The sequence below is a fragment of the Limulus polyphemus genome, unplaced genomic scaffold (assembly GCF_000517525.1).
Source record: "Limulus polyphemus unplaced genomic scaffold, Limulus_polyphemus-2.1.2 Scaffold522, whole genome shotgun sequence".
NCBI lineage: Eukaryota > Metazoa > Arthropoda > Merostomata > Xiphosura > Limulidae > Limulus > Limulus polyphemus.
The window spans coordinates 161,775-182,912 of record NW_013666132.1 but is presented as its reverse complement, the minus strand read 5'-3'; the positions used below and the strand labels follow the sequence as shown (position 1 = coordinate 182,912).

The 21,138-nt window shown below is 33.3% G+C and overlaps 1 protein-coding gene across 4 annotated transcripts in view; it reads right to left on the bottom strand.

Moving 5' to 3' along the window:
- LOC106458845 overlaps positions 1-21,138 on the bottom strand; it is a 129,401-nt gene that overhangs the window by 91,815 nt on the left and 16,448 nt on the right. For 2 of the 4 annotated variants that reach the window (XM_013918399.2, XM_022385194.1), the window contains one exon: positions 3,239-3,805. In XM_013918399.2, the coding sequence (XP_013773853.1) occupies positions 3,239-3,805 (567 nt within the window). Of the gene's footprint in view, positions 1-3,238; positions 3,806-13,731; positions 13,823-19,698; positions 19,917-21,138 lie in introns of those variants that run through there. The other 2 variants (XM_022385195.1, XM_022385193.1) reach the window with 2 other exon arrangements.

The following is a 21,138-nucleotide window of genomic DNA, read 5'->3' as shown; positions in this document are numbered from 1 at the left end:
TGGAGAACCTAAACAAAATTTGGAAGGCTCTTGAAAGAGCCATAGAAATTATCCACTAGACTATGGATGCACTAGAGGACTTAAATTAGTGTTTATATACGTATTTTGTATTCGTAATTTTGAAAATTCAATTTTTCATACAGAGAGTATATATACTTAAGTTATAGTTCACATTTAAATTGTAAGCTCAATGTATATACATAACTTTAGTTTAAAAGACTTTGTAATTTATATTCTTTTCTTTGTTTGTTTGTTTTTTTGTATTATAGGAAGTCTATTATTAGACTTTCTATAAGAAAATATCTTTATTCATGTATGCTGTTATTGTTAAAGTGTTTTTCATTTAATATGTCATCATTATTAATGCATTATATCTTGTGATGTAAAATTTATCATTGTTGAGGGGTTTCATTTTCAAATGTTTTAATTGTTATATTGTATTTTAATTTAACTTGGAAATGTGATTAGTTAGACAACCCTCCACTGAAGAGGGTTGGCTTGATATTTAATGATGTAGTGTTTATTTTTGTTTTGTAGTGATGTTTAAAGTTTTGCTAGGTAAGTGATTTACAGAGAAGAGTTAATTATTTTGACTTCTTAAGCACTCAAAGAGTAAAATTTGATCTGGCTTTTTTTTTATAGTTCTAGAGTTAGGGATGTCCAGTTTAGTGTAGAAAAAAAAAATTCACAATTATGTTGTTTTTTCATAGTTCCCCAGATTGAACACAATGGTGCTCAAGAGTTACTAGCTTTAGCTATCCTTTAGGGGCAAACTAGGTTAAATGAAGATTAAGAAGCCTGCTTGCCTGATTCTCTTACAGAAATAATAACATTGTTCTAATTAGTGAGCTTAGTTATTCTTGTCAGCAAATCTGATAAAAAGATGCAAGGTGAGTCACCTTTAATATTCACTAGCTGTTGGTCAGCTGATCAACGAACACCAGTCACTGCAAAGATTCATGAATTTTTGCAGCATGCCATTCAAAAAGTTGCCCTCAAAATCCTTGTATCACATGATGTCAACCGCATTTGAAGGGTTAAACAGCATTTAATTTGTTTCTGTCAGAGCATAAAGCACAGCTTTAACTTTTATGAACATCAAACCAATGGTTTCCTTTGTATGTAATAAAAATATGCAATATGCCACAAAACATACTGCTTAGAGATGACGATGTAAGCATACTCATAGACATGCACCCTGCTATTGCACATGATAAATGCTTCTTCGTGTATTGGTGTTTCTAATCTTTTGAAAAGTACAAAATATCTAAGAAAATACTTGATCTTTTTAATTTCAAAATTAAAGTTACCAACCTGTAAATCTTGGGCCATCAGTGCTCTTTGCTTGTACCCCATCAATCTGTCAAACACATTTGGTAGGTTTACTTGTGCAGCCTCAGACTGTGCTGGTTCTTCGAGCCTGACTTTAAAAGCAACATCTTTTAAGTTTGGTTCAAAGTCTCCGATCAGATAAATTGCACCGTGCAGATCTGGGTGGTAAATGCCAGCCCCATGTATTGAGGACATACAAACATCCATTGTGAGATCCTTAGCTGACACTTTTCCTTCAGCTGCAATTTTGTTATGCACATCCTACCTTGTAGAACTTACTGCGAATTGCTTTATTCTGTTCTTGATTATGCAAGAATTTGTAGTATTAGTGACACTGCAGCATGAAACTATGCTATTTCTGTGGAAAAACAGCAATGCCATTACTCTGTATGATGGGAAACAGCTCACATGGTTACATTCACTGTGAAAATCCTTTCACACATTTATCAGAAACGTAGTGCCAATGCATGTAAACAATTGCATAAGCAGCCAATATGTTTTGGAAAATGTTTGTTGATTTATAAATACTTTAAAAGACAATCCTAAGATGATAAGTAATGTTCTGTAAACTAAAAACTTTGCAGAATGAAAACACTACATAGCAAAATGACCATGCAGGTTAAAAAGGGGGGGTCAAATTGCAAATAACAATTTGCAAGCCTGGCCATTTTTTGTGGGTCGGCCACCAACATAAAAAAATAATTTGGCCCAATGAATTACATTTTTATGTTTACATGTTCATCCTATTCAAACACATATATAAGTGAATAGTCTAACCAGTTACTTAATTATTTGTAATTGCAATTGTGACATGTTTCAAATAAAAACATTTTCTACCCTCATCATAAAAGTAAAACATGTTTTTATCTATCTAATCGTCTATTTATTTGGTTTACAGAAAATTAATGTGGAATTACTGCATATTTGAAAAATAAACAATGACAATTGTGTGGTGGTGTTTCATCCACATTAATGATTCATTTGCCAAATAGAACATGTGAAGAAATATTATTTTCACGTACAAAACACATTTTTCACAAATTTGACCTTCAGAAGAGGTCTATCATATGAACTCAAGGGTTTTTAAAAAATTAGTTAAGAAAAACAAAACTAGGAAAATTAATACCATTATAATAATAAAGTGTATGAAAAGGTTAAGATGGTAAGCACCTTACTGTCTTTTTTTATTTATTTGCTTTTGCAGGTTGTCGAGGGCATGATGTGCCAATCAACTACTCAAACGTAATTGATTAATGAGCCCATAAATTAATCAATGAACATGTACTACCAATTTCACAGCTCTACTCTCAATACTGTTACGTTTCAAATTGAATTATTTACTACACATATGTGTGTGTGTGTGTGTGTATATATATATATATATATACATATATGCAGCATAAGTTCAAAGAAAACAAAAGTAATACCACTATATGGTAAATGGTTTTCTTGAAATATGATCCATTATACAAATTACAATGTGTTAAATGTTCAAATGTTTAACGAATTAAACATAATCAAGCAACCCTGATATATATATATTCGGATGTTGGTGTACTTTGGTGACAGATTTTCTTGTAGGCAGATTTTGTTAAACAGCTAGATACCACCACCTGCTTACCCATACCTATAAATAACCACCAACAGTAATCATAATTCACACAACATTCAGCCTTGATAATGGATGCAGAACACATTCAAAACGCGTCGGCCAACTCATCACTATCTACAACTTTTACCCATTGTTCTAACAACGTTAAGACGGCTTATTGACTAAGAAGAAAGTAAACCTACAGACATCGGTCTTGTTTAACAAAATCTGCATATATATATATATATTTATGCATGTAACTCTAAAAACAAAATTAATGAAGCTATATACACAAAGAAATATATTTTTACTAACCTGGACTACTGGAGAAGTGAATTCTTGAATCATCTTTACATCTACGAGAAAGTCTTTGACGCTGGAGATTATTTTCCAGATCTGATATTTGCAACCTGCTCTTTTCTGTCAAAGCTTCATCTGCAGTATTCATGTCACACTGTCCATCATTAATAAACTGTTCAGATTCCATTTCTTCAAGATCTACTTTTTCATCAACTTTAGTTTCAGAAGCAGTTCTCAAATTATTCTGTATGCTTTCATGTTTCTTCTGCATCATCTCCTCCCTGTTTTTTATATATTTGGTCACTTTTGCAGTTGTAGTAGAACTACCAGTTTTCTTTTTAGGAGGACGACCACGTTTTCTCTTTGGTAATGGACTGGAAACAACACAAGAATCTTTCAGTTTTGTAGTTTTTAAACCATCTTCTTCTTTCTCTTGGACATCATAGGCTTCATTTTTTTCCTCATGATTTTGAAGTTCTATTACTTTTTCCTCTAGATTATCCACATTTTTTTCTTGTGCTTCAACACCTTCATTTTTTTCATACTTTATTTCACTAATTTCTCCCTGTTTTTGTTGCAGCTCTGTCACAAAACATTTAACACAATTTAATTATAACTTCAAGTTTTACAAATACCTGCTAAGATTAACACTAAATGTAATTCAAATTAACACTATTATGAAAAATTAAGGAAAAGCTACCAAATCTTAAATTATATTTTAGTGTAGTTTGCATACTCAGTACATGTAATAATGCATATCTCATATTATATGAGTATTTTTGCATCACCTATTATAATTTTGACTAAGTATTTTCTGAACAACAAACTTCTTACCATACTACTAACTACATGTACTAAAAGCATGCTGGTCTACAGTTATGATATGTCCAATGGTAAACCTTTTCTAAACTATAAAAATTTCCAATTACTACAAAAAAGTAACATATTATCGAGAGAATTACTTTGTTAAGAAGCATATAAAGAGGAAGGTGGAGTGGCTTTACATATATATATGTGTGTGTGTGTGTTTGTGTGTATATATGAGCTTTAGCCAGGTTGGGACTAAAGACAAAATTAATAGACAAGATTAATATGGGTTACAATCAAGGGTTTAAAGGTTTGAAAGTTCTTAATAGGCAATTTTTATATGTCACCTATCAGACATATCATGTCAAAAAGAAATTGTATAATTATATCAGAACATGTTTTTGATAAGTAAACCAATACAATGATCATGGGATACTCTGAATCTAGACACTCTTACTGGGATTATGTGGAGTCATGTAGTGAGTGGGAGGCTTTCTTGAAGTGATTCAGAATTTTTTCTTTACTAAATGTAAGAGAACCAACCAGAATGGATGCCATTTTACTTTTATTGTTAATTATTAATTAGAATGTGATTTTAAGAGTTGAACTGGAGAAACACTCTGGAAAAAATGACCATGCATAATTAGATTTACTGTTTTGCTACATGATGAGATCAAGAAAAATGGAAATTTAGTTCCTCTTTTGAGAAAGCTAATTCCAAGGCCTTTTGGAACAAGATTTATCATTAGTTAATGGGATAATGAGTCAAAATGTGATAAGGGACAAATCAGGAAATTTTTTTTTAACTACTTTTAATTCAAGACAGGTATTTTCCTAGAGAGAAAAAGGGTAACAGAGAGATCATCAAATGGACAAAGAGAAAATCATGGATAAATACCACAAGTTTAAGAAGTTTGAATTGAAAGATAAGTTGAAACATGTACTGAACTATAAGAAAGCAAAGGATTTAGTTAAAAAAAAAGAAATAAGAAAATATAATGGGGCTTATGAGAAACAGCTAGCAGATGAAATTATAGGTCAGGCTTACATTTCTATTGGAAAAAATTCTAAAGCCTGATAAATGAAGCTCACAAAATCATTTGGTGAAATACAATATCATAAAATAGAGTGAAAACTAACTCAATGAAAAGAAAGTTAGGATTCTTTTAATCAAAAATGTATTTCCAATAATACTTACCTCCTCTCACACTACAGCTATTACTCAAATGCTAGGATTTCCTTCCTTTGCCCATCTAAGCACTGGTCTGATTTTTTCTCACTTGCTCCAGTCATTTATACCCAGTTAATTACCCTTGGCAATATCAGTCTTGGAATGATGGGATCCTGTATGCCATACTCAATCTGAGGAAAGAGAACTCATCTGGTCTGGAATTATGAACACACGTTGTCACTCCCCAACTGAGTGGGCAAAGTAAATTCCACTTGTTTCTGGAATTATGAGGAGGATGTGGAACAAACAGGGCAAACTGTGGAACAAAGCAAGGACCCTGGATGGGACCACTCTGCATTCAGAATTATGAAGAGACAATAGACCCTCTTCCATGAACAATGTACTGAATCAATATTGATCAAAAAGAAGGGCCATGCTTAACCAAAACAAATAGCTGAGCATCAAATCTGACCACGTATTACGAGTAGGCTACTACCAACACCTGGGGGTAAACATCCAGGGTCCCGGGTAAGAGGGTCCCCAACTTTGTCCTCTTTTCCAAGAGTGGAAAAAATTCACTCTAATACTCTGGAGGAATAAACTTTGTCCACCATCGCAATGACTAGAAACCAGGACACCCTAGCTCCAGTAGTAGAATCTAGAGGGTAATGCACATTGGGGAGTCCTAAGGAACAGTGCTCTGGAAACAGTGCAATAGGGGAATCAACTTCTCTAAATTTATAAAAGAAAACTGACCCCAATCTTTTTAATCCAATGATTGGCAGGGATGGGCAGGGTCCCCTTATACTTTACTCATGATAGTCCATGAGTGGCAGTCCAGCATAGTACAGTAATACCACCCACTCAGCCTCTAGGTGGTCTTATAGAACACCTCATTTCTACAGAGCCTGTTGCAACCTAGATAAAGGATACTGAGTTAGTGGTTGCCAGTGCAGAATTGGTTTGATAAAGCACACTTGTCTAGGCAACACTTGCCACACAGTGGGATCCTGTGAAAAAGAGGTAAGTGACTCTGGAAAGTAAACAAGAAACAAGAGTAACAATAAAAATACTCACTCCTCTTTATAATCTAGCAGATGTTAAGATAGCTACAATGGTAGTGTTTATTACCTCTAAAGGAGTTAGTGTGAGCCACATAAAATTTCAGGGTCCTAACTGTACATAACAATCAATCGGGATCCAAGCAGTCATAGAGGTGAGAAATAGCAGCCAGATGAATCAGTAAGAATGATTTATCCCCTTCACTGGCTGCCAGTGTCTTAGGTAAGAAGGATCTGTCTATGTACAGAAATATGTAAGTAGAATGATAAAACATCCTGTGCACATGCATTGCAAACAACTCCTACTGGCAATGTCTGCAGGACAGCAGCAACCAAAAATTAACTTTAAGGGAAAGGTGAAACATGGTCCATAAGGCTAAGGATTCAAATGGATGTCAAGACAGAGCATGTAATACCACCTTAATATCCCAGTTAGGTAATTGACATGGCCTTTTGAGATGAAGGCCCCAAAATGAGTTCAGAGGGCTAAAGAGCACAGGTGACTTAAATAATTTCCATCTCTCTGAGTATCTAAAGGTAGTTGATAAAGCCACCTTACATAAGGTAACTGTTGAAGATGCTAAACTCTTATCAAAGATCCAGGTCAAAAATCAAGCTGTGGTTGGAACATATGGATGAAGCGTGTTCAATCTTCTCGTGAGACACTATTGTTGATATGTGTGCCATTTCCATTGATAAATGTCCATCATGGGACTTCACAAAAACTGAGACAGATACATGGTGTCCTTAGAAGTTAAACTCCAATGCCATGCAAAGGACCATATAACCACCATGCATAAAGCTTGAACTTTGGGATAGCTGGGTGTACGATGATAAATTGCGATTGCCTCAACAGAGATGGACAAAGAGAAAGTGCAAGAGGTGGGCACTCCTGAAGGTACTGACCAATCCGGTGTTACCAACAGAACACAACAAGGGGTTGACTAAACCATAGCTAGAACTCTGGGTAACAGACAAATCAGTGAGAAAGCATAGAGGTGCAATCCCATCCAGTCCTGACTGAGTGCATCTATCATCAATGGCCGAGGGTGAGGTACCAGAGAACAAAATGCTGGTAGATGAGTGTTCCAATGAGAGGCAAATGCAGAGATCATCAATGTTCCGAACTGAGAGCAAATCAAACAGAAAACCTCACAATGTAGCATCCATTTTGTTGGGAGAATCCAGTTGAGTCAAGACAATTGATCTACTATCAAATTCATCACCCCCAGAACATGGCAAACTAGTAGGCTGATATGATGGGAGTGAGCACAATAAAGAAGATCCAATGTTTGAAAACAAAGGGTCCAAAAGTGTATAACACCACCGTTGAATTGTTGTAGTGAAGCATGACAATTTTTCCCCTCAATAATTCCAGACCTTGAGACATCACCCTTTGAACAGTAAGATGCTCTAAAACATTGATGTGGAGGGAAGCCTCATTGTCCATCCATAGATATGCACCCCATCTCTAAAGTGAGGTATCTGTAAAAAGATGGATCTCAGGACAAGTTAGCAGCATAGGAACACCTATCATAATATTGTTCTGATCTAATCACCATTCCAGATCTCAAATGTTGATCCTGATTAAAAAGACTGGATAATCCACTGGATCACTGTTCAAGATCCATTGGTCACACAACAACCACTGAAGGTGTCTCATGTGTGCTCATCCTAAAGGAATGAGAGATTCAAGTGATGTCCACATCCCCTAAAGAGAAAGAACCACCACAGTGGGAGAAGGAGACGTAAGAGATTGACTATCTATTCCATAGTGTGGAACCCAATGGGAGTTGGCTGAGCCCAACCGAGATACGTGTTGAAAAAGACACCCAAATGGACAATATATTGTGGTGGAGTGAGAACAAATTTCTCAGTTCTGAAAATAAAGCCTGCCTTAGTGGCTTCTGAAAGGAGAATCCGGCTGTGACGTTCTGCCAACTGACAAGATGGTGCTAGCAGAAACTAGTCATCCATATAATGGTGTGTGCACAGGCCTAGGGAATAGAGATGACAAGAAAAAGCTTGTACGATTCTGCAGAATACATATGGTGCCAATGCTAGTCCAAAGGGCAGACCCTTGAACTGCAGCACCTGACACTTGTGCACAAAATGCAGATAGTGGCAGGATGACTTGGCTATGGGAATGTGTAGATCAGCATCAGTGACATCAAACTTTTTCATCCACAGTCCTGGTGAAAAATGCCAACTTAGAGTGAGGAATGACTCCATTGTGAACCTGGGAGGATCTAAGAATTGGTTGAGATGATAAAGATTGATGACCGGACACCAATCTCCTGTCTTCTTGAGCACAACAAACAGATGAGAATAAAACCCTGGAAGAACTGGGTCGAATCTCTCCACTGCTCCCTTGACCAACAAATCTCTGATAGCCATGGAACTAAGTTCCAAAATCCAAGGATCTACAGGTTGAGGGATAATGGTGGTGAAGATGTGAACTGCATGACCAACCTTGATGCAAGAACCTGTAGCACCCATAGATCCCGTGGTAAAGGTGTTCCTTACATCCAGAAATTCTTGCAGCCAAGCCCCCAAACCCCATAGGTATAGTGTAGTCACCTATTCTGGGTACCAATAGAATGAGGGGTTGATGTCGGTAGTCGGAACCCTAGAATAGGGGCAGACCCATGACTCCCTGTAGGAGCAGAGGAAAGTCGAGAGGTCAACAATGACAGGAATGAATGCAAACAAGTGACATCAAGGGTCAAATAAAGGGGACCTCATGTAACTCACAAAGGGTAGCAGCAGGTAGACAACCACCATTCAAGAGAGCATCTCTACCCAACAACATACATATCAACCAAGAGACAAGAGAAAGTGCAAAAATTGACAATCAAACCAATGGTCCCAACTAATCATCAAATTGATGTGGCAATAGCTGAAAGGCTTCCTTCAAAATTTGGAGGGATGATAAATATCTCAGAACCGTAGTTGGGGTCAGACAAATCCTAGAAAACTGTGATCTATTCAGGTTGACCACAGACTCCGTTCTGGAACCCCCACATTTCCAGAAGTGGGTCTATTCTTTAAGAGTCTAAATACGCATCCACCTAGAGGTGGTAAGCTAAAGTATGTTATTCCAACAAAGCATGGCTATCCTTCACGTAACTGAGCAGTAAACCTCCCTGCATGAGCTGCAAAATCAGGAGATGGAGGAAGAACTAAGTATTCACCCTCCTACTTTTCCACCATCAAGGAAGGTGCAGGCTCAAAGGCAACTGGGGAAAGATCCAAAATATCACCCACCAACTGACCAACTAAAGAAAATGAGTTAGAGGTGGCTGATCCAAACTGGCCTCATTAGAAGCTGAGAGTCCCCCCCCCCCCAGACTGTTGATCAATGCTAGATACCAGAGATGGGATAGGAGAGACCTGCTTAGCCTCTGTACCTGAAACAGTAATCTGGGAATTCCTGCCATATATCGTCTTGCCAAACAATTTTATTTTCATGAAAATAACTAGGTAATGAGAAGAAAGCCCAAAGTTTCACTAATAGTTGCAGTAGAGAAAAACTTGTTCCTGAATGCTTTGTCGAGAAAAAGTGATAACATTATTTGAATGAGGCACTTATATACAGGATAGAGGGCACACTGATAGGTAGAAAGTGGGGTATAAAAGACTGGAGCAAGCGAGAAATGATCACACCAATGTTTAGATGAGCAAACGAAGGAAACCCTAGCAGTCAAGTAATAGCTGTGGTTAAGTATGTTTAGAAAATGTGTGTGACTACTATGGCAACTTTTTTTTTATCAGGTTACTTCTTATATGAATAATGGAAAGAATGTGGACTGGACTGTAATTGGTGTATTTGATAAGCTAACAAAATCAAATTATTATTGGGGTTTGTATAGAACTAGTTAATTGGATTGAAAGGTGTTTATGTGAGAGAAAGTAAAGATGTTATTATTGGAGATCAGTCAAATTAAACTGGACCTTTGTTACTATTGGAGTGACTCAAGCATCAGTTCTTTAATTTTTTATTTTGTGACACTGATAGGGAGATGATTAGTAACATTTGGTGATGATAATACATCTTGGATATTTCTAGCTGTATTAACTCTCTCAACATGGGCTCAGTCAATCTGACTAACCACAGGACCTCTTTGTACTCATATAAAGTCTTAATAGATTTTATACTACTAACTTTTAATATAGTTTGCATGTCTTCACAAAATTTGGGAGTCTTTCAGTTAACATTATAAGGTCTTTCACATACAAAAAATCATACTTTTTGTCAATTATTTCAAATAAACTAAAAAAAGATTTGTCCTTGAATACATCAAGTATTTGTTTTAAATAGCCCATATGCAAAGTGATATAAAATGTTAAGATTAAAAATACTTTTCTTCATCTCAAAAATCTCAAATTTCATTTGTGTAATCTCTAAAATCTCCTAAATACATTTCAAATGTTTGTTTTCAGTAAGACTTTATATTTTATCTGTTATTTTCTCAACCTTAAATCTATACAAGGTTAGTCAATTTGACCCTCGTAACCACCAAATCGTACTTACCCAATCTTCTATTTTCTTGCTGTCAACTGTCAATGACACTTAACCCTACTTTTTTTTTTACTAATGGTAGTAATGCACTAAATAATATTTTATTTAATTAAATAATGCACCAAAGAACAGTGACTAATAACATGCAAAAAGTAGACAATTTCCCCTAACTCTGAAAAATTTTCTGGCTTTCTAACTATGGGACAAGAGCCATTACAAATTCATCCAAGCTAGTCGTTAACTTTCACATGTGAATGAACCGTGTTATATAAGTAAAATTAATGCATATCTGTTCAGAACACAATATTATACAAAACATCAACTGATAAATGAAAAAACCTTCACTTTCTATTGATTATAGGTAATATATATTTAAACATATGAGAGAACTATTAACAAATCCTGAAACAGAGGATGTGACAGGTGGGTGTGGCAGGAGGGGGTTTGATTTTCTATTTGATAGCTCTGTAACCAAACAAAATCAAAGGTTAGAGAAATTGTGATTTGTCTGGGCAATGATGATCTTATAGTGAGTATTTATGATGAAATTTGTACTTTTTGGAGGGGTGATAGATAAAACAGAGAATATACCTATAGAAAATGTCACATGTCACACTAGGAGAAATTCAGGATTTTTTTAAATACTGCCTTATAGAATTAAGAACTTAAATCTTATTTACTGTTAAAATATGTTTTAATATATAAGATTTTATGCTTTACTAATTGGTATAACATGAATATAAGACAAAAACCTTGTGTCATGGGCAGTAAAGGTTACCCATGGTGATGGGTTAAGGATAGTGAGATACTAAAAAATTACTTCTACTAACTGATAAGTTGGACAAATAGTTAGCAAATAGTCTTTAACTATAAGAAACACAAACTAATGCATTTGAATTGTAAAAGTTTGAATAACATGTTAAATACAGATGGGAACAAAGTTAACAGTGTAACTAACAAAAAGGATTTTGAAATAGTGTACTTCACTGTTTCACATTAACTACTTGCTTGTATTTAGTATGTCTCATACTCAAAACACTGACACTAACCTTTAAGATCTACAGTTCCAACATACCAAGTTATATTAAACTAAGCCAATGGTTTCATTTCAACATCACTGTTAATGATGGAACATTATTATGAAACTTTCTACCATGATACAAATTTCTCTTAGCCACATAAGTCAGAAAAATACATTAAGTGTTAACTAATTGTATGCCAATTAACTTTCCACTTTAGTAATACACTGTCGAGCTTAATTGTTATAAATGAATAATTAGTGGATTAGAAGAAGGGTTAGATAGTAACATTCACACCTTGTACATGCATCATACAGTCCAGCTAAACTTCAGAAGCATACAAACACGTTAATTTCAATCTCTTTGTATATTTTAATACTTGTTAATGTTTGAAATAAAACTAGGTGTGCATTTTAGCATGGAGGTTTGTTCTTTAAAGCACAAAAATATATTCAAAACATACTATGGAGAATGGTTGCAAAAAAGTTTTGCACTCATGATTCAAAGAATTTGGTTGACAGATGAAGGTCGCCCTCAGACATGATGATATGATATCAAATTCTGAAAAAATATGAGCTTTACAAAAGAGTGTTACCAACTAGAATTGGGATGATTTTACCTAAGTTTAAACAGGACACCACCATTGTTTATAAAAAATGTCTTCTTATTTTGCTACATCCTTTGACTATTCTCTGTATAAGGAATAAAGCTAAATAAAACCTAATTTAATGTTAGTTTATTATAATTTTAAAGAATTCAGACAGAAAAACAAACAAAACTTTATCATATTATTTCATTCTAGTGCCACATAGACTGGGACTGAAAATAATGGACTGCAAGCATCATGTAGTTGTTGTAAATCTGAACATGCATGTTGTGTAACATGTTTTGGATGTAGTTTAGCCATACTAGGAGAACTGTGCAAAACACAGTTTTCTGTCCAGAAACCAGGTTGCATTTATTTAAACAATTATCTGTCCATATGTTGGCATTATGCCAGTGCTGAACTACAACTACGGACATTCAGCAATTCAGCTACCAGTTAGAATGTTTATCGGCAAGATAAAGACAACTGAAACCACCCGCGTACTGACATCATTAAAGTTATATCAATATAAAAGTAGCAATTTCCAAACCTTTCAGGTCACTGACAGAGGATTTTCCTACAAATCTGAAGTTAATACGGTTATAAAAAAAACAACTAAATTATGTTAGTGATATAGATGTATTTAATAATTTATTTCATATAAATCAAAATAGTAGCATCATAACTTGAGTTACCAACAAGTTGCATGAAATACAGGAAATTAGCTTTGCAGTATAAAACTAGTTAGATGAAGCAAAAATAACAAGTGCAATCATGTCAATGACAAGTTTCCTGGAGATAAGATAAAATACTTCAGTGTTATAATTTGAGCTGTCACTTTTCACTAAACTTTAATGTTTGGTGTATCTTCATGAAATATGGCAAGCCTTTAATAAGCAGTAGAAGTCTTTTGTACTTAATTATTTTTACTTAAGACTTGTCTGTGAATACATGGAGTCAAATTGAACCAGACCTTGTAACCATCATAAAAAATACAAAACAAATCTGAATTACCTTTTCCTTTAATTTCTAGAATGACTGCAGGTTGTAAACGAAAACTACAATTGTTTATCCTAAATGGCTTAAGGCTAATAACAGTCTACATATATTTATAGTTAATTTTATTGTTTTATTGCTCTTTGAACTGTGTATAACTAAAAATCCCACCAAACAAGTTGTAAGTCATTCAGCACATATTACCATGTTGAATGATTTAATGTACAAGCTGCTCACAAGCACACCTTTTCATTATCTTACCTAACCTAGTAAATTGCCAATTTGTACATTTTAGTTACTTTTATATCAATAAATAAAAAAATATGCCAATGAAATTTAACCCTACTTTTTATAATGATGGTAATAGGGTAACATCCCAGTTCATCTCCTCCCATTGGCAATAGACGAAATGGGGAAAAATGTAAAAAAATACAATCATAAGGTTGTCAAATATAAAATAAGGTTTAGATACAAAAATCACTTTGACACAGTTTTAGAAAAAAGCATTTTTGTATTTATACTGTTTACAATACGATGCAATAGACTTAAAACATTCACACATCAATATTTTTTTATTTACATGCACATATACACTACAAATATCTCATAAAAAACAGCTTGTTCTCAAGAAATTATAACACTGCTTTAAATGTTTTTCATTTACAATAAAGTGGCATACCAAGTTTACAGAAAAAACATTTATTTTGGAATATGATTATATCAGAGTGGACTAAATGGGAATAAACCAGTTCTAGTACACTAAATAATTTTTATTTACTTACATAATATAACTAAGAACAAAGAATAAAACACACAAAGCAAGCAACATCCTATAACTATTATAATTTAGCTGCCTTTATAACTAAGACAAGAGAGATAAGTTCCTTTTTCTGCTCGATTTGAACACCAAGAGATAAACTTTCAAGCTGAGGATGAAATTGACAATACTCCGTACTTAAAACAATATAAGTTATTCAATAGATTAAAACTTTGCCTTTTTATTGATTACAAGTGATATAGTGTAAAGTGTAAGACAGAATCAGTGGCAATTTGTGAAAGAGGGGATGTGACAGGTGGGCATGGCCTGATTTTATAGATTATGGCTCTGCAAACAAATAAGATTGAAGGATATAAAAATTATGCTTTGCCCTAGTAATATCTATATTATAATGAGTATTTTACTTTAAATTCCATACTTCAGAGATGGGCAGTAAATAAATTAGAGGAGGAGGATGGCCTAGAGAATAAATGTTACAATTCTCATACTACAGAAAGATTGAGGACTTGTTTAATATTTCCTTATAAAATTAAGAGCTTAAACTTATATAATATTAAATTTTGATTTATTAACTATGTTTATTCGTTTATATATATATATAAAGTAGTTTAATTACATTTTACACGCAACTCTGTAAAGGGTCAAGACATGCACATTTTGACCTACCCACTGAGAGAAGGATAATAAATTAATGCACTTTGTGAAATCAACTCTTTACTGATCAGTTAAGAAGCTTGAATTTTCATACTATAAAGTATTTTGACCTTCTTTCATTCCATCAGCTAGAATATGAAAGTGTATGTCATATTACTGTAATTTCAATTTTGTGTTAATAAAGTAGCTTATGATGTTCTCATGCTGCCATCTAGTGAAAACAAATCATACTTGATAACTTCCCAACCATCTAGACACACACATAATCTAAAAAAATGATCTCACAATAGATAATTGAAACAGAGTACTCATTTTATATGGGAAATAACATGGACAATCATCACCACTCTTGTCATGTAAATCTAATGGGCTTCAATATCCCATTCACTAGTATAATCATCATTGCAATAGAGCTTATACACTGTATTTCTCATCCAATCAACTCATGTTTCATAGATCACATTAAGGGTTTGTCGATTATTTCAGATACATTATATTTTTGCATCCATCTTCAGTGACAATGTTAAAACATGCACTATTTCTTTTTATTTCAAGGAAGATCGTGTAATATGAACTAATACTTTGCTGATGGATAAAAACACATAATTATATAAAAAACTTTTTGGTTCACTTTTTATAAAATATTATGTTTCACTAGGTTCACTTAACAATTTCAGATAAATACATCTGAATGAAGGAACTAAACTGTCACATGTTGAAGTACCAACAGTGGCACTCTGTCTCTAAAAAACAAAATAAAAGCAAATCAAACAAGTCCATTAAAGATAGTAAAATCAGATAAATACAGGGTGTCCCACTTGGAAGTATCCATTTTGTTTTCCTGATTATTACATGAGTGTACAACTTTCCAGTTGAAACTGATATGGAACAGTTAGGGTAGTCTTTCAAGTTTTGTTTAGCACAATTTATTAATACAACTGACTCACCAAAAGTGAATGTGTGGTGTATCCTGACATCATCTTACATCTTTGGCCCATTTTGCTTCGATGGAAAAACTGTCAATGCAGAAACATGTCTAAACATGTTAAAACATTTTTAGTGCCTCAATATGTACCTTGCATATAATTCGTATGCAGCAAGATGGTACTTCTCCACATTTCTCATGAGGCATTCATAATTTCTTTGATGAAACATTCCCCACCAAATGGATCTGTTGAAGTGGACCCATTGCTTAACTCCCAAGATCCCCTGACCTCACTTCCAGTGACTTTATTTTTTTGTAGGGTTTAATCAAGGACTGTGTTTATGCTATGTGTCCACGGTCCTTGGATGAGCAACAACTGATGTTTTTCAGAGTATATTCCATGTGGCATGTGCAAAAGTTATGGATAATTTTGAATAATGTCTTCAGAAATGTGTTGAAAGAAAATGCATACTAAGTAAAACTTCAAAGATTAAACTAACTGTCCCATATCAGTTTCAACTGGAAAGTTGTACACTATTGTAATAATCAGGAAACAAAATGGATACCTCCAAGTGGGACACCCGGTATAACTTTACACCTGAATAACTAGTTAATGCTTGTTTTCTGTTTGTTAATAAAGAAAGCTTCTTTGATTTTTCTTCTATTTATATTATTTTGTCTGTCAATGATTTTACAATCCAAAATACCAAGTGTTTATTTTAAGCTATGTGCTCAAACACAAAGTGCTTTTGAATGTTCTTTTGATCTTACAAGAATTTATTTCTCAGTAAATAAAATGATGTTATTACCAATTTGCCTGTTAACTTAATGAATTTGAAAAGATAACATTAGCATATGGGTTATCTTTTACACTTGTAACAAAATCACTGCAGTTTGATACTTGTCTACCTTTGAATCTTTGGCAAAACATTTGAAGGATTATTCTATATCTCTTTACACCAATGAGACTTTTAATTTGGTGAAAACCCACATCAGTAGTCTCATTCTTTTTTATACATATAATGCAGAAAAGAAGCCTTATCATATGTAAACAAGAACATACAAATATTAAAGGGCTTGAAAATTATACGATTCAGTAAAAACAAGGTGATTTATATTAAATTTGAGTTATTTCAAGCAAACCTGGTTATATTGGTAGGGTTAAGCTATCAGACGAAATTTATGAAATTACACAAAGATCCAATCTCCAACACTTTCGTGAGAAATACAGTTACAAAAGTATCTGTTACAATGAACCCTCTTGCTATGGGTAGATTAGAACATGTGTCACTTTTACAGAATTACATTCAAAATTTAATTAAACTACTTTATTATAAATGTATATGAATAAACTTGGCATCAAAGCACAGTTAATGAACCATATATGAATATTATATATGGTGAAGTAATTAATTTTGTAAGAAAATGTTTAAAAAATTCTCAATTTCCCCAAGTATGTGTTTTCTAGGTCTTCCCACATCTCGAATGTATTTACCACCTCTCTCTGAGGTATGGAATTTGAGGTAGATTACTCATTATAAGATAGATACTCTTAAGATAGTCTAATTTTTATAGCCTTCAATCTCATCTTTCTACAGAGTCATTTTGTGTGTAAACCACAAGATGCAACTTGCAACAGGTATCTTTTTTCAATTTTGTTTATTAGCTCAGATGATAAAATTTCATGTAATTTCCAATTAAGCTTGCAGCTGTCCATAGATATCTCCAATAAACTCTTACAACTGAGGTCTGTGACAATGGAAAAGATATCAGTGACAGTAACATGTTGTAAGTACTCATATTTGATGTATCTTATGTTGACAGATTTTTCATCCCAAAAGTGAGCATGAATGTCACACTATTTCATCTTGAGGGACTTAATCAAGTATTCATCAAACAAAAGAATACACCCATCAGACTTAGGATATTCTGCTTCAGTATGGAAGTGAAATCTGGAGCTAATCCATGTACGGCTAAGTATGATATTTTGTATTTCCAACATGGAAACTTTTGAGAAATTTCACTGTCGGAGAACATATTCTTGAAAAGCTCTGTAATCCTTTCATTTGAATGATATGAACCATGACAGTCAATAGTTCTCAGAGTCCATAAAGCTTCTGATCTTAAAGCATTAGTAGAAGAAACAAATGATTGAATGCTGGAAGTTGAACTGGTGGCAGTTTGGTTAATCAAGGCGGCAGTTTCTATTTAGGTGGTTTGAAGAAGACACAAATAGTAGTATTGTTGCTTGATATTACTTTCAAGTATTTCATGTATTCTGCATGCTTTTGCTTGTCATATGACTGTGAAAAAGTACTTCTCTTATCTTGCTGATGTCAAACAACCTTTGGCATGGTTTATGTAATTCCCTTTCTAACCATTCCTGGTAGATTTGATATGCAAAGCAACTTGTTTTAAAATTATACTGGTTGGCATTTTACAAACCTGCAGAGAGATGGATATAAAAATTAAATTCATAATACAATTTTCATTTGATTATTTTATATTGGTCTTTTAACATCATATTCCATATTCAAATGTATTAAATTATCTAATGCTCTTATTTTTTAATTTATTTTAAATTATTACATAATACTTAAGATTTTTATTGAGATTTATTAAGTATTGTTATTTATTCATTACAAATCCTTATTTTTACTATAATATACACATATTAGTATGCATCATTATAATTTTACCATTATCATTTCAACGTGAAGCCTATTTTTTAACAGGATTTGTAGAATTTCATACAGAATTTCTTGTATGAAATAGACCTAGGCCTAGTGTGAATAAAATTGGCTTCAGACTAATGATATACACGATGGCCCATGTTTGGTTTGGCAGCACTGGATGTCCAATATATTGTTTAGTCTTGCATTACTTTGGAATTTTTTCACTAATTATGGGCCTTAATGCAGTGATGCAAACATAGGCAAATAGATTTACACATTTATTATCTATATAACATGATGTGTTTGCTGCACATACACTGGTGTACAAAAACCTGATTTCGAAATAAATGAAAACAGTAGTACACTTTGACATCTCATAAATTCATGGACAATTTTAATTCTACTGTAAGAGATAAAATTAAATTATTAGTGTGATTTATAACATACTATATTACTTCAACAAATGTTGGATGCAGATTTACTCTTTCTTTCTATAACTGGAATACACATACAAAAGTATGATGAGATGTAAAATTGGCACAAACTAGACCTAGGCTTAGGGCTAACAAATGCTGATATGCACATGCAAGCAGTGAAAAATAAAGTCTAAATGAAAAAAGGTACAAGTTATTATTAGATCTATATCTGAATCCTGCAAATACAACTGTGTCAAGACTTCAAGTCAAAGTAAAACGTCTTCATTTGTTATTTAAACATATGCCTATAGACAAGATAGCCTACAGGAAACTGGCAGATTTAGCAGAAAATTAGTGGTACTAATATACATCTAGCTGTAATATTGAATAAATTCTTTGTTTAACTTTAACATTAGATCTATACCTAAATTATTAGATATAACTGTTACGTCTATAACTTGATCTGCTTCTTTATACCACATGCACAAACAATTAGGCCTACACATAAAATTAGCCTATTAGGCATTTGGTGCTAAATTTCATGTCTATATCTATCTGTGTTGGGTTAATTAGTTTCCTATGGTCATACTGATTTAACAATTTTTACTGTTATAATATAGATCCTGATCTAGATAACCCATTAGGCCTAGGTACTAACATTAGACATGTTAGATTTCAATGTTAGTGTGATTCATAGGAATGATTTAAGATCTAGCCTACACATACAGCCTAGAAGCCTTACAGATTGTAATATATTATGAAAAATTGAAACCTCTTAATACAATTATTAGTATTTTAATTATCTTGTAGCCGAAGTTGCAATGTTTAATGAAGTATTTAAAAAAGTAAAACAATAGTTACTTACCTGGTTAAATCACAATATCAACAGATCGTTTAAAATATGGTGATCATGTTCTTGGACTCGCACAACATCAGACAATACCATGCACATGCGTACGCAGTAAAACAGTCCATTCAATTGATAACTGAGGTTTTCAAACTGTTTACTTATCTGTAAAACTTCATTACAATTTTTTGGGTCAGTTCTTTCTCAATTTCAAAACTTCTCGAGGATTTCCAGAACTGTGGAAATTCTGAATTCATAAATTCATAGACAAACCTTTCATATAATTATTTTATAAATTTTACTTTTTTGTGTACAACATACATGTAATGTTTACTAGGGAATTACTAAATTTCATGAATTTACATTCAATACATTCCGAGTTGTATTTCATAGTTACGAGTTTGGTCAAAATGAACAAGTCCACACACACACACACACACATATATATATATATATATATATATATATATATAGTTAGTGGTTACTAGTTATAAGTTTAATTTCAATTGTTGACTTTTGTTGCTTTTATTTATATAAGAACTTTTATTTAGTCTAATTTCTACAAGTTTTAGCATAAACACTTGGTTCAAAAAATTGTTAAGCTGCTTTGTTCAACTTGCTTTACTTCTTTGTTCTCATATAGCAGATGTCTATCTTGTATGATGGGATATTACAGTAATATAGCACATCTGTGTTGAAAGGGTTATCAACTGCAATATCCTTTGCTGGCTGAATGGATGATGTATATATGATACAGCCAGCAAATGCTGTGAGAGAACAAGGTGACCCTGTCAACTGAACAGAGAAATGGAATTTACTTGTTGAATTCAAGTTTGCTTTCTTAGTTGAGTTCTACTAGGAGGTCTTCCAGTAAATACCCTATATGATACATTTCAGTTCTGTGGAGATCATTCTTGAGAGAATGAAAGCTATAGTGATGTCTGAGCAGTATGTATGCTGCGTTTTCTTTTTGGTTTGTTTAATTTTGCACAAAACTACTCTAGGGATATTTGCACTAGCCATCCCTAATTTAGAAATGGTAGACTAAAGGAATAATATATGGTTTGTTTCAAATTTAAAAACTGAATTTCACTATATCACCCATATTTATAAATAGCTTCACTTATATGTATAATCCCAAGTTGTAAGATGTTTTTAGTAAAATTTCTTCAAGAATAAACAAAGAAACAAGAGATTTCCTGTACAGGCCAAGCCAGACTCCCAAAACAGAAAGAAGTCACCTCTCTCTCTCTGGGTGCCAAGAGAGAAGTTTTTGAAAATAGGGAGATTCCATATTTCTATATCAAACACATTCACAATGTGTAAACACCATTTAATACGGGAAATGTTGTTTAATTAGGAGTTATATATTTCTATTAATGTGTGTGTGTGTGTGTGTGTGTGTGTGTGTGTGTATATATATATATACACACATATACACATACACACACACATAAC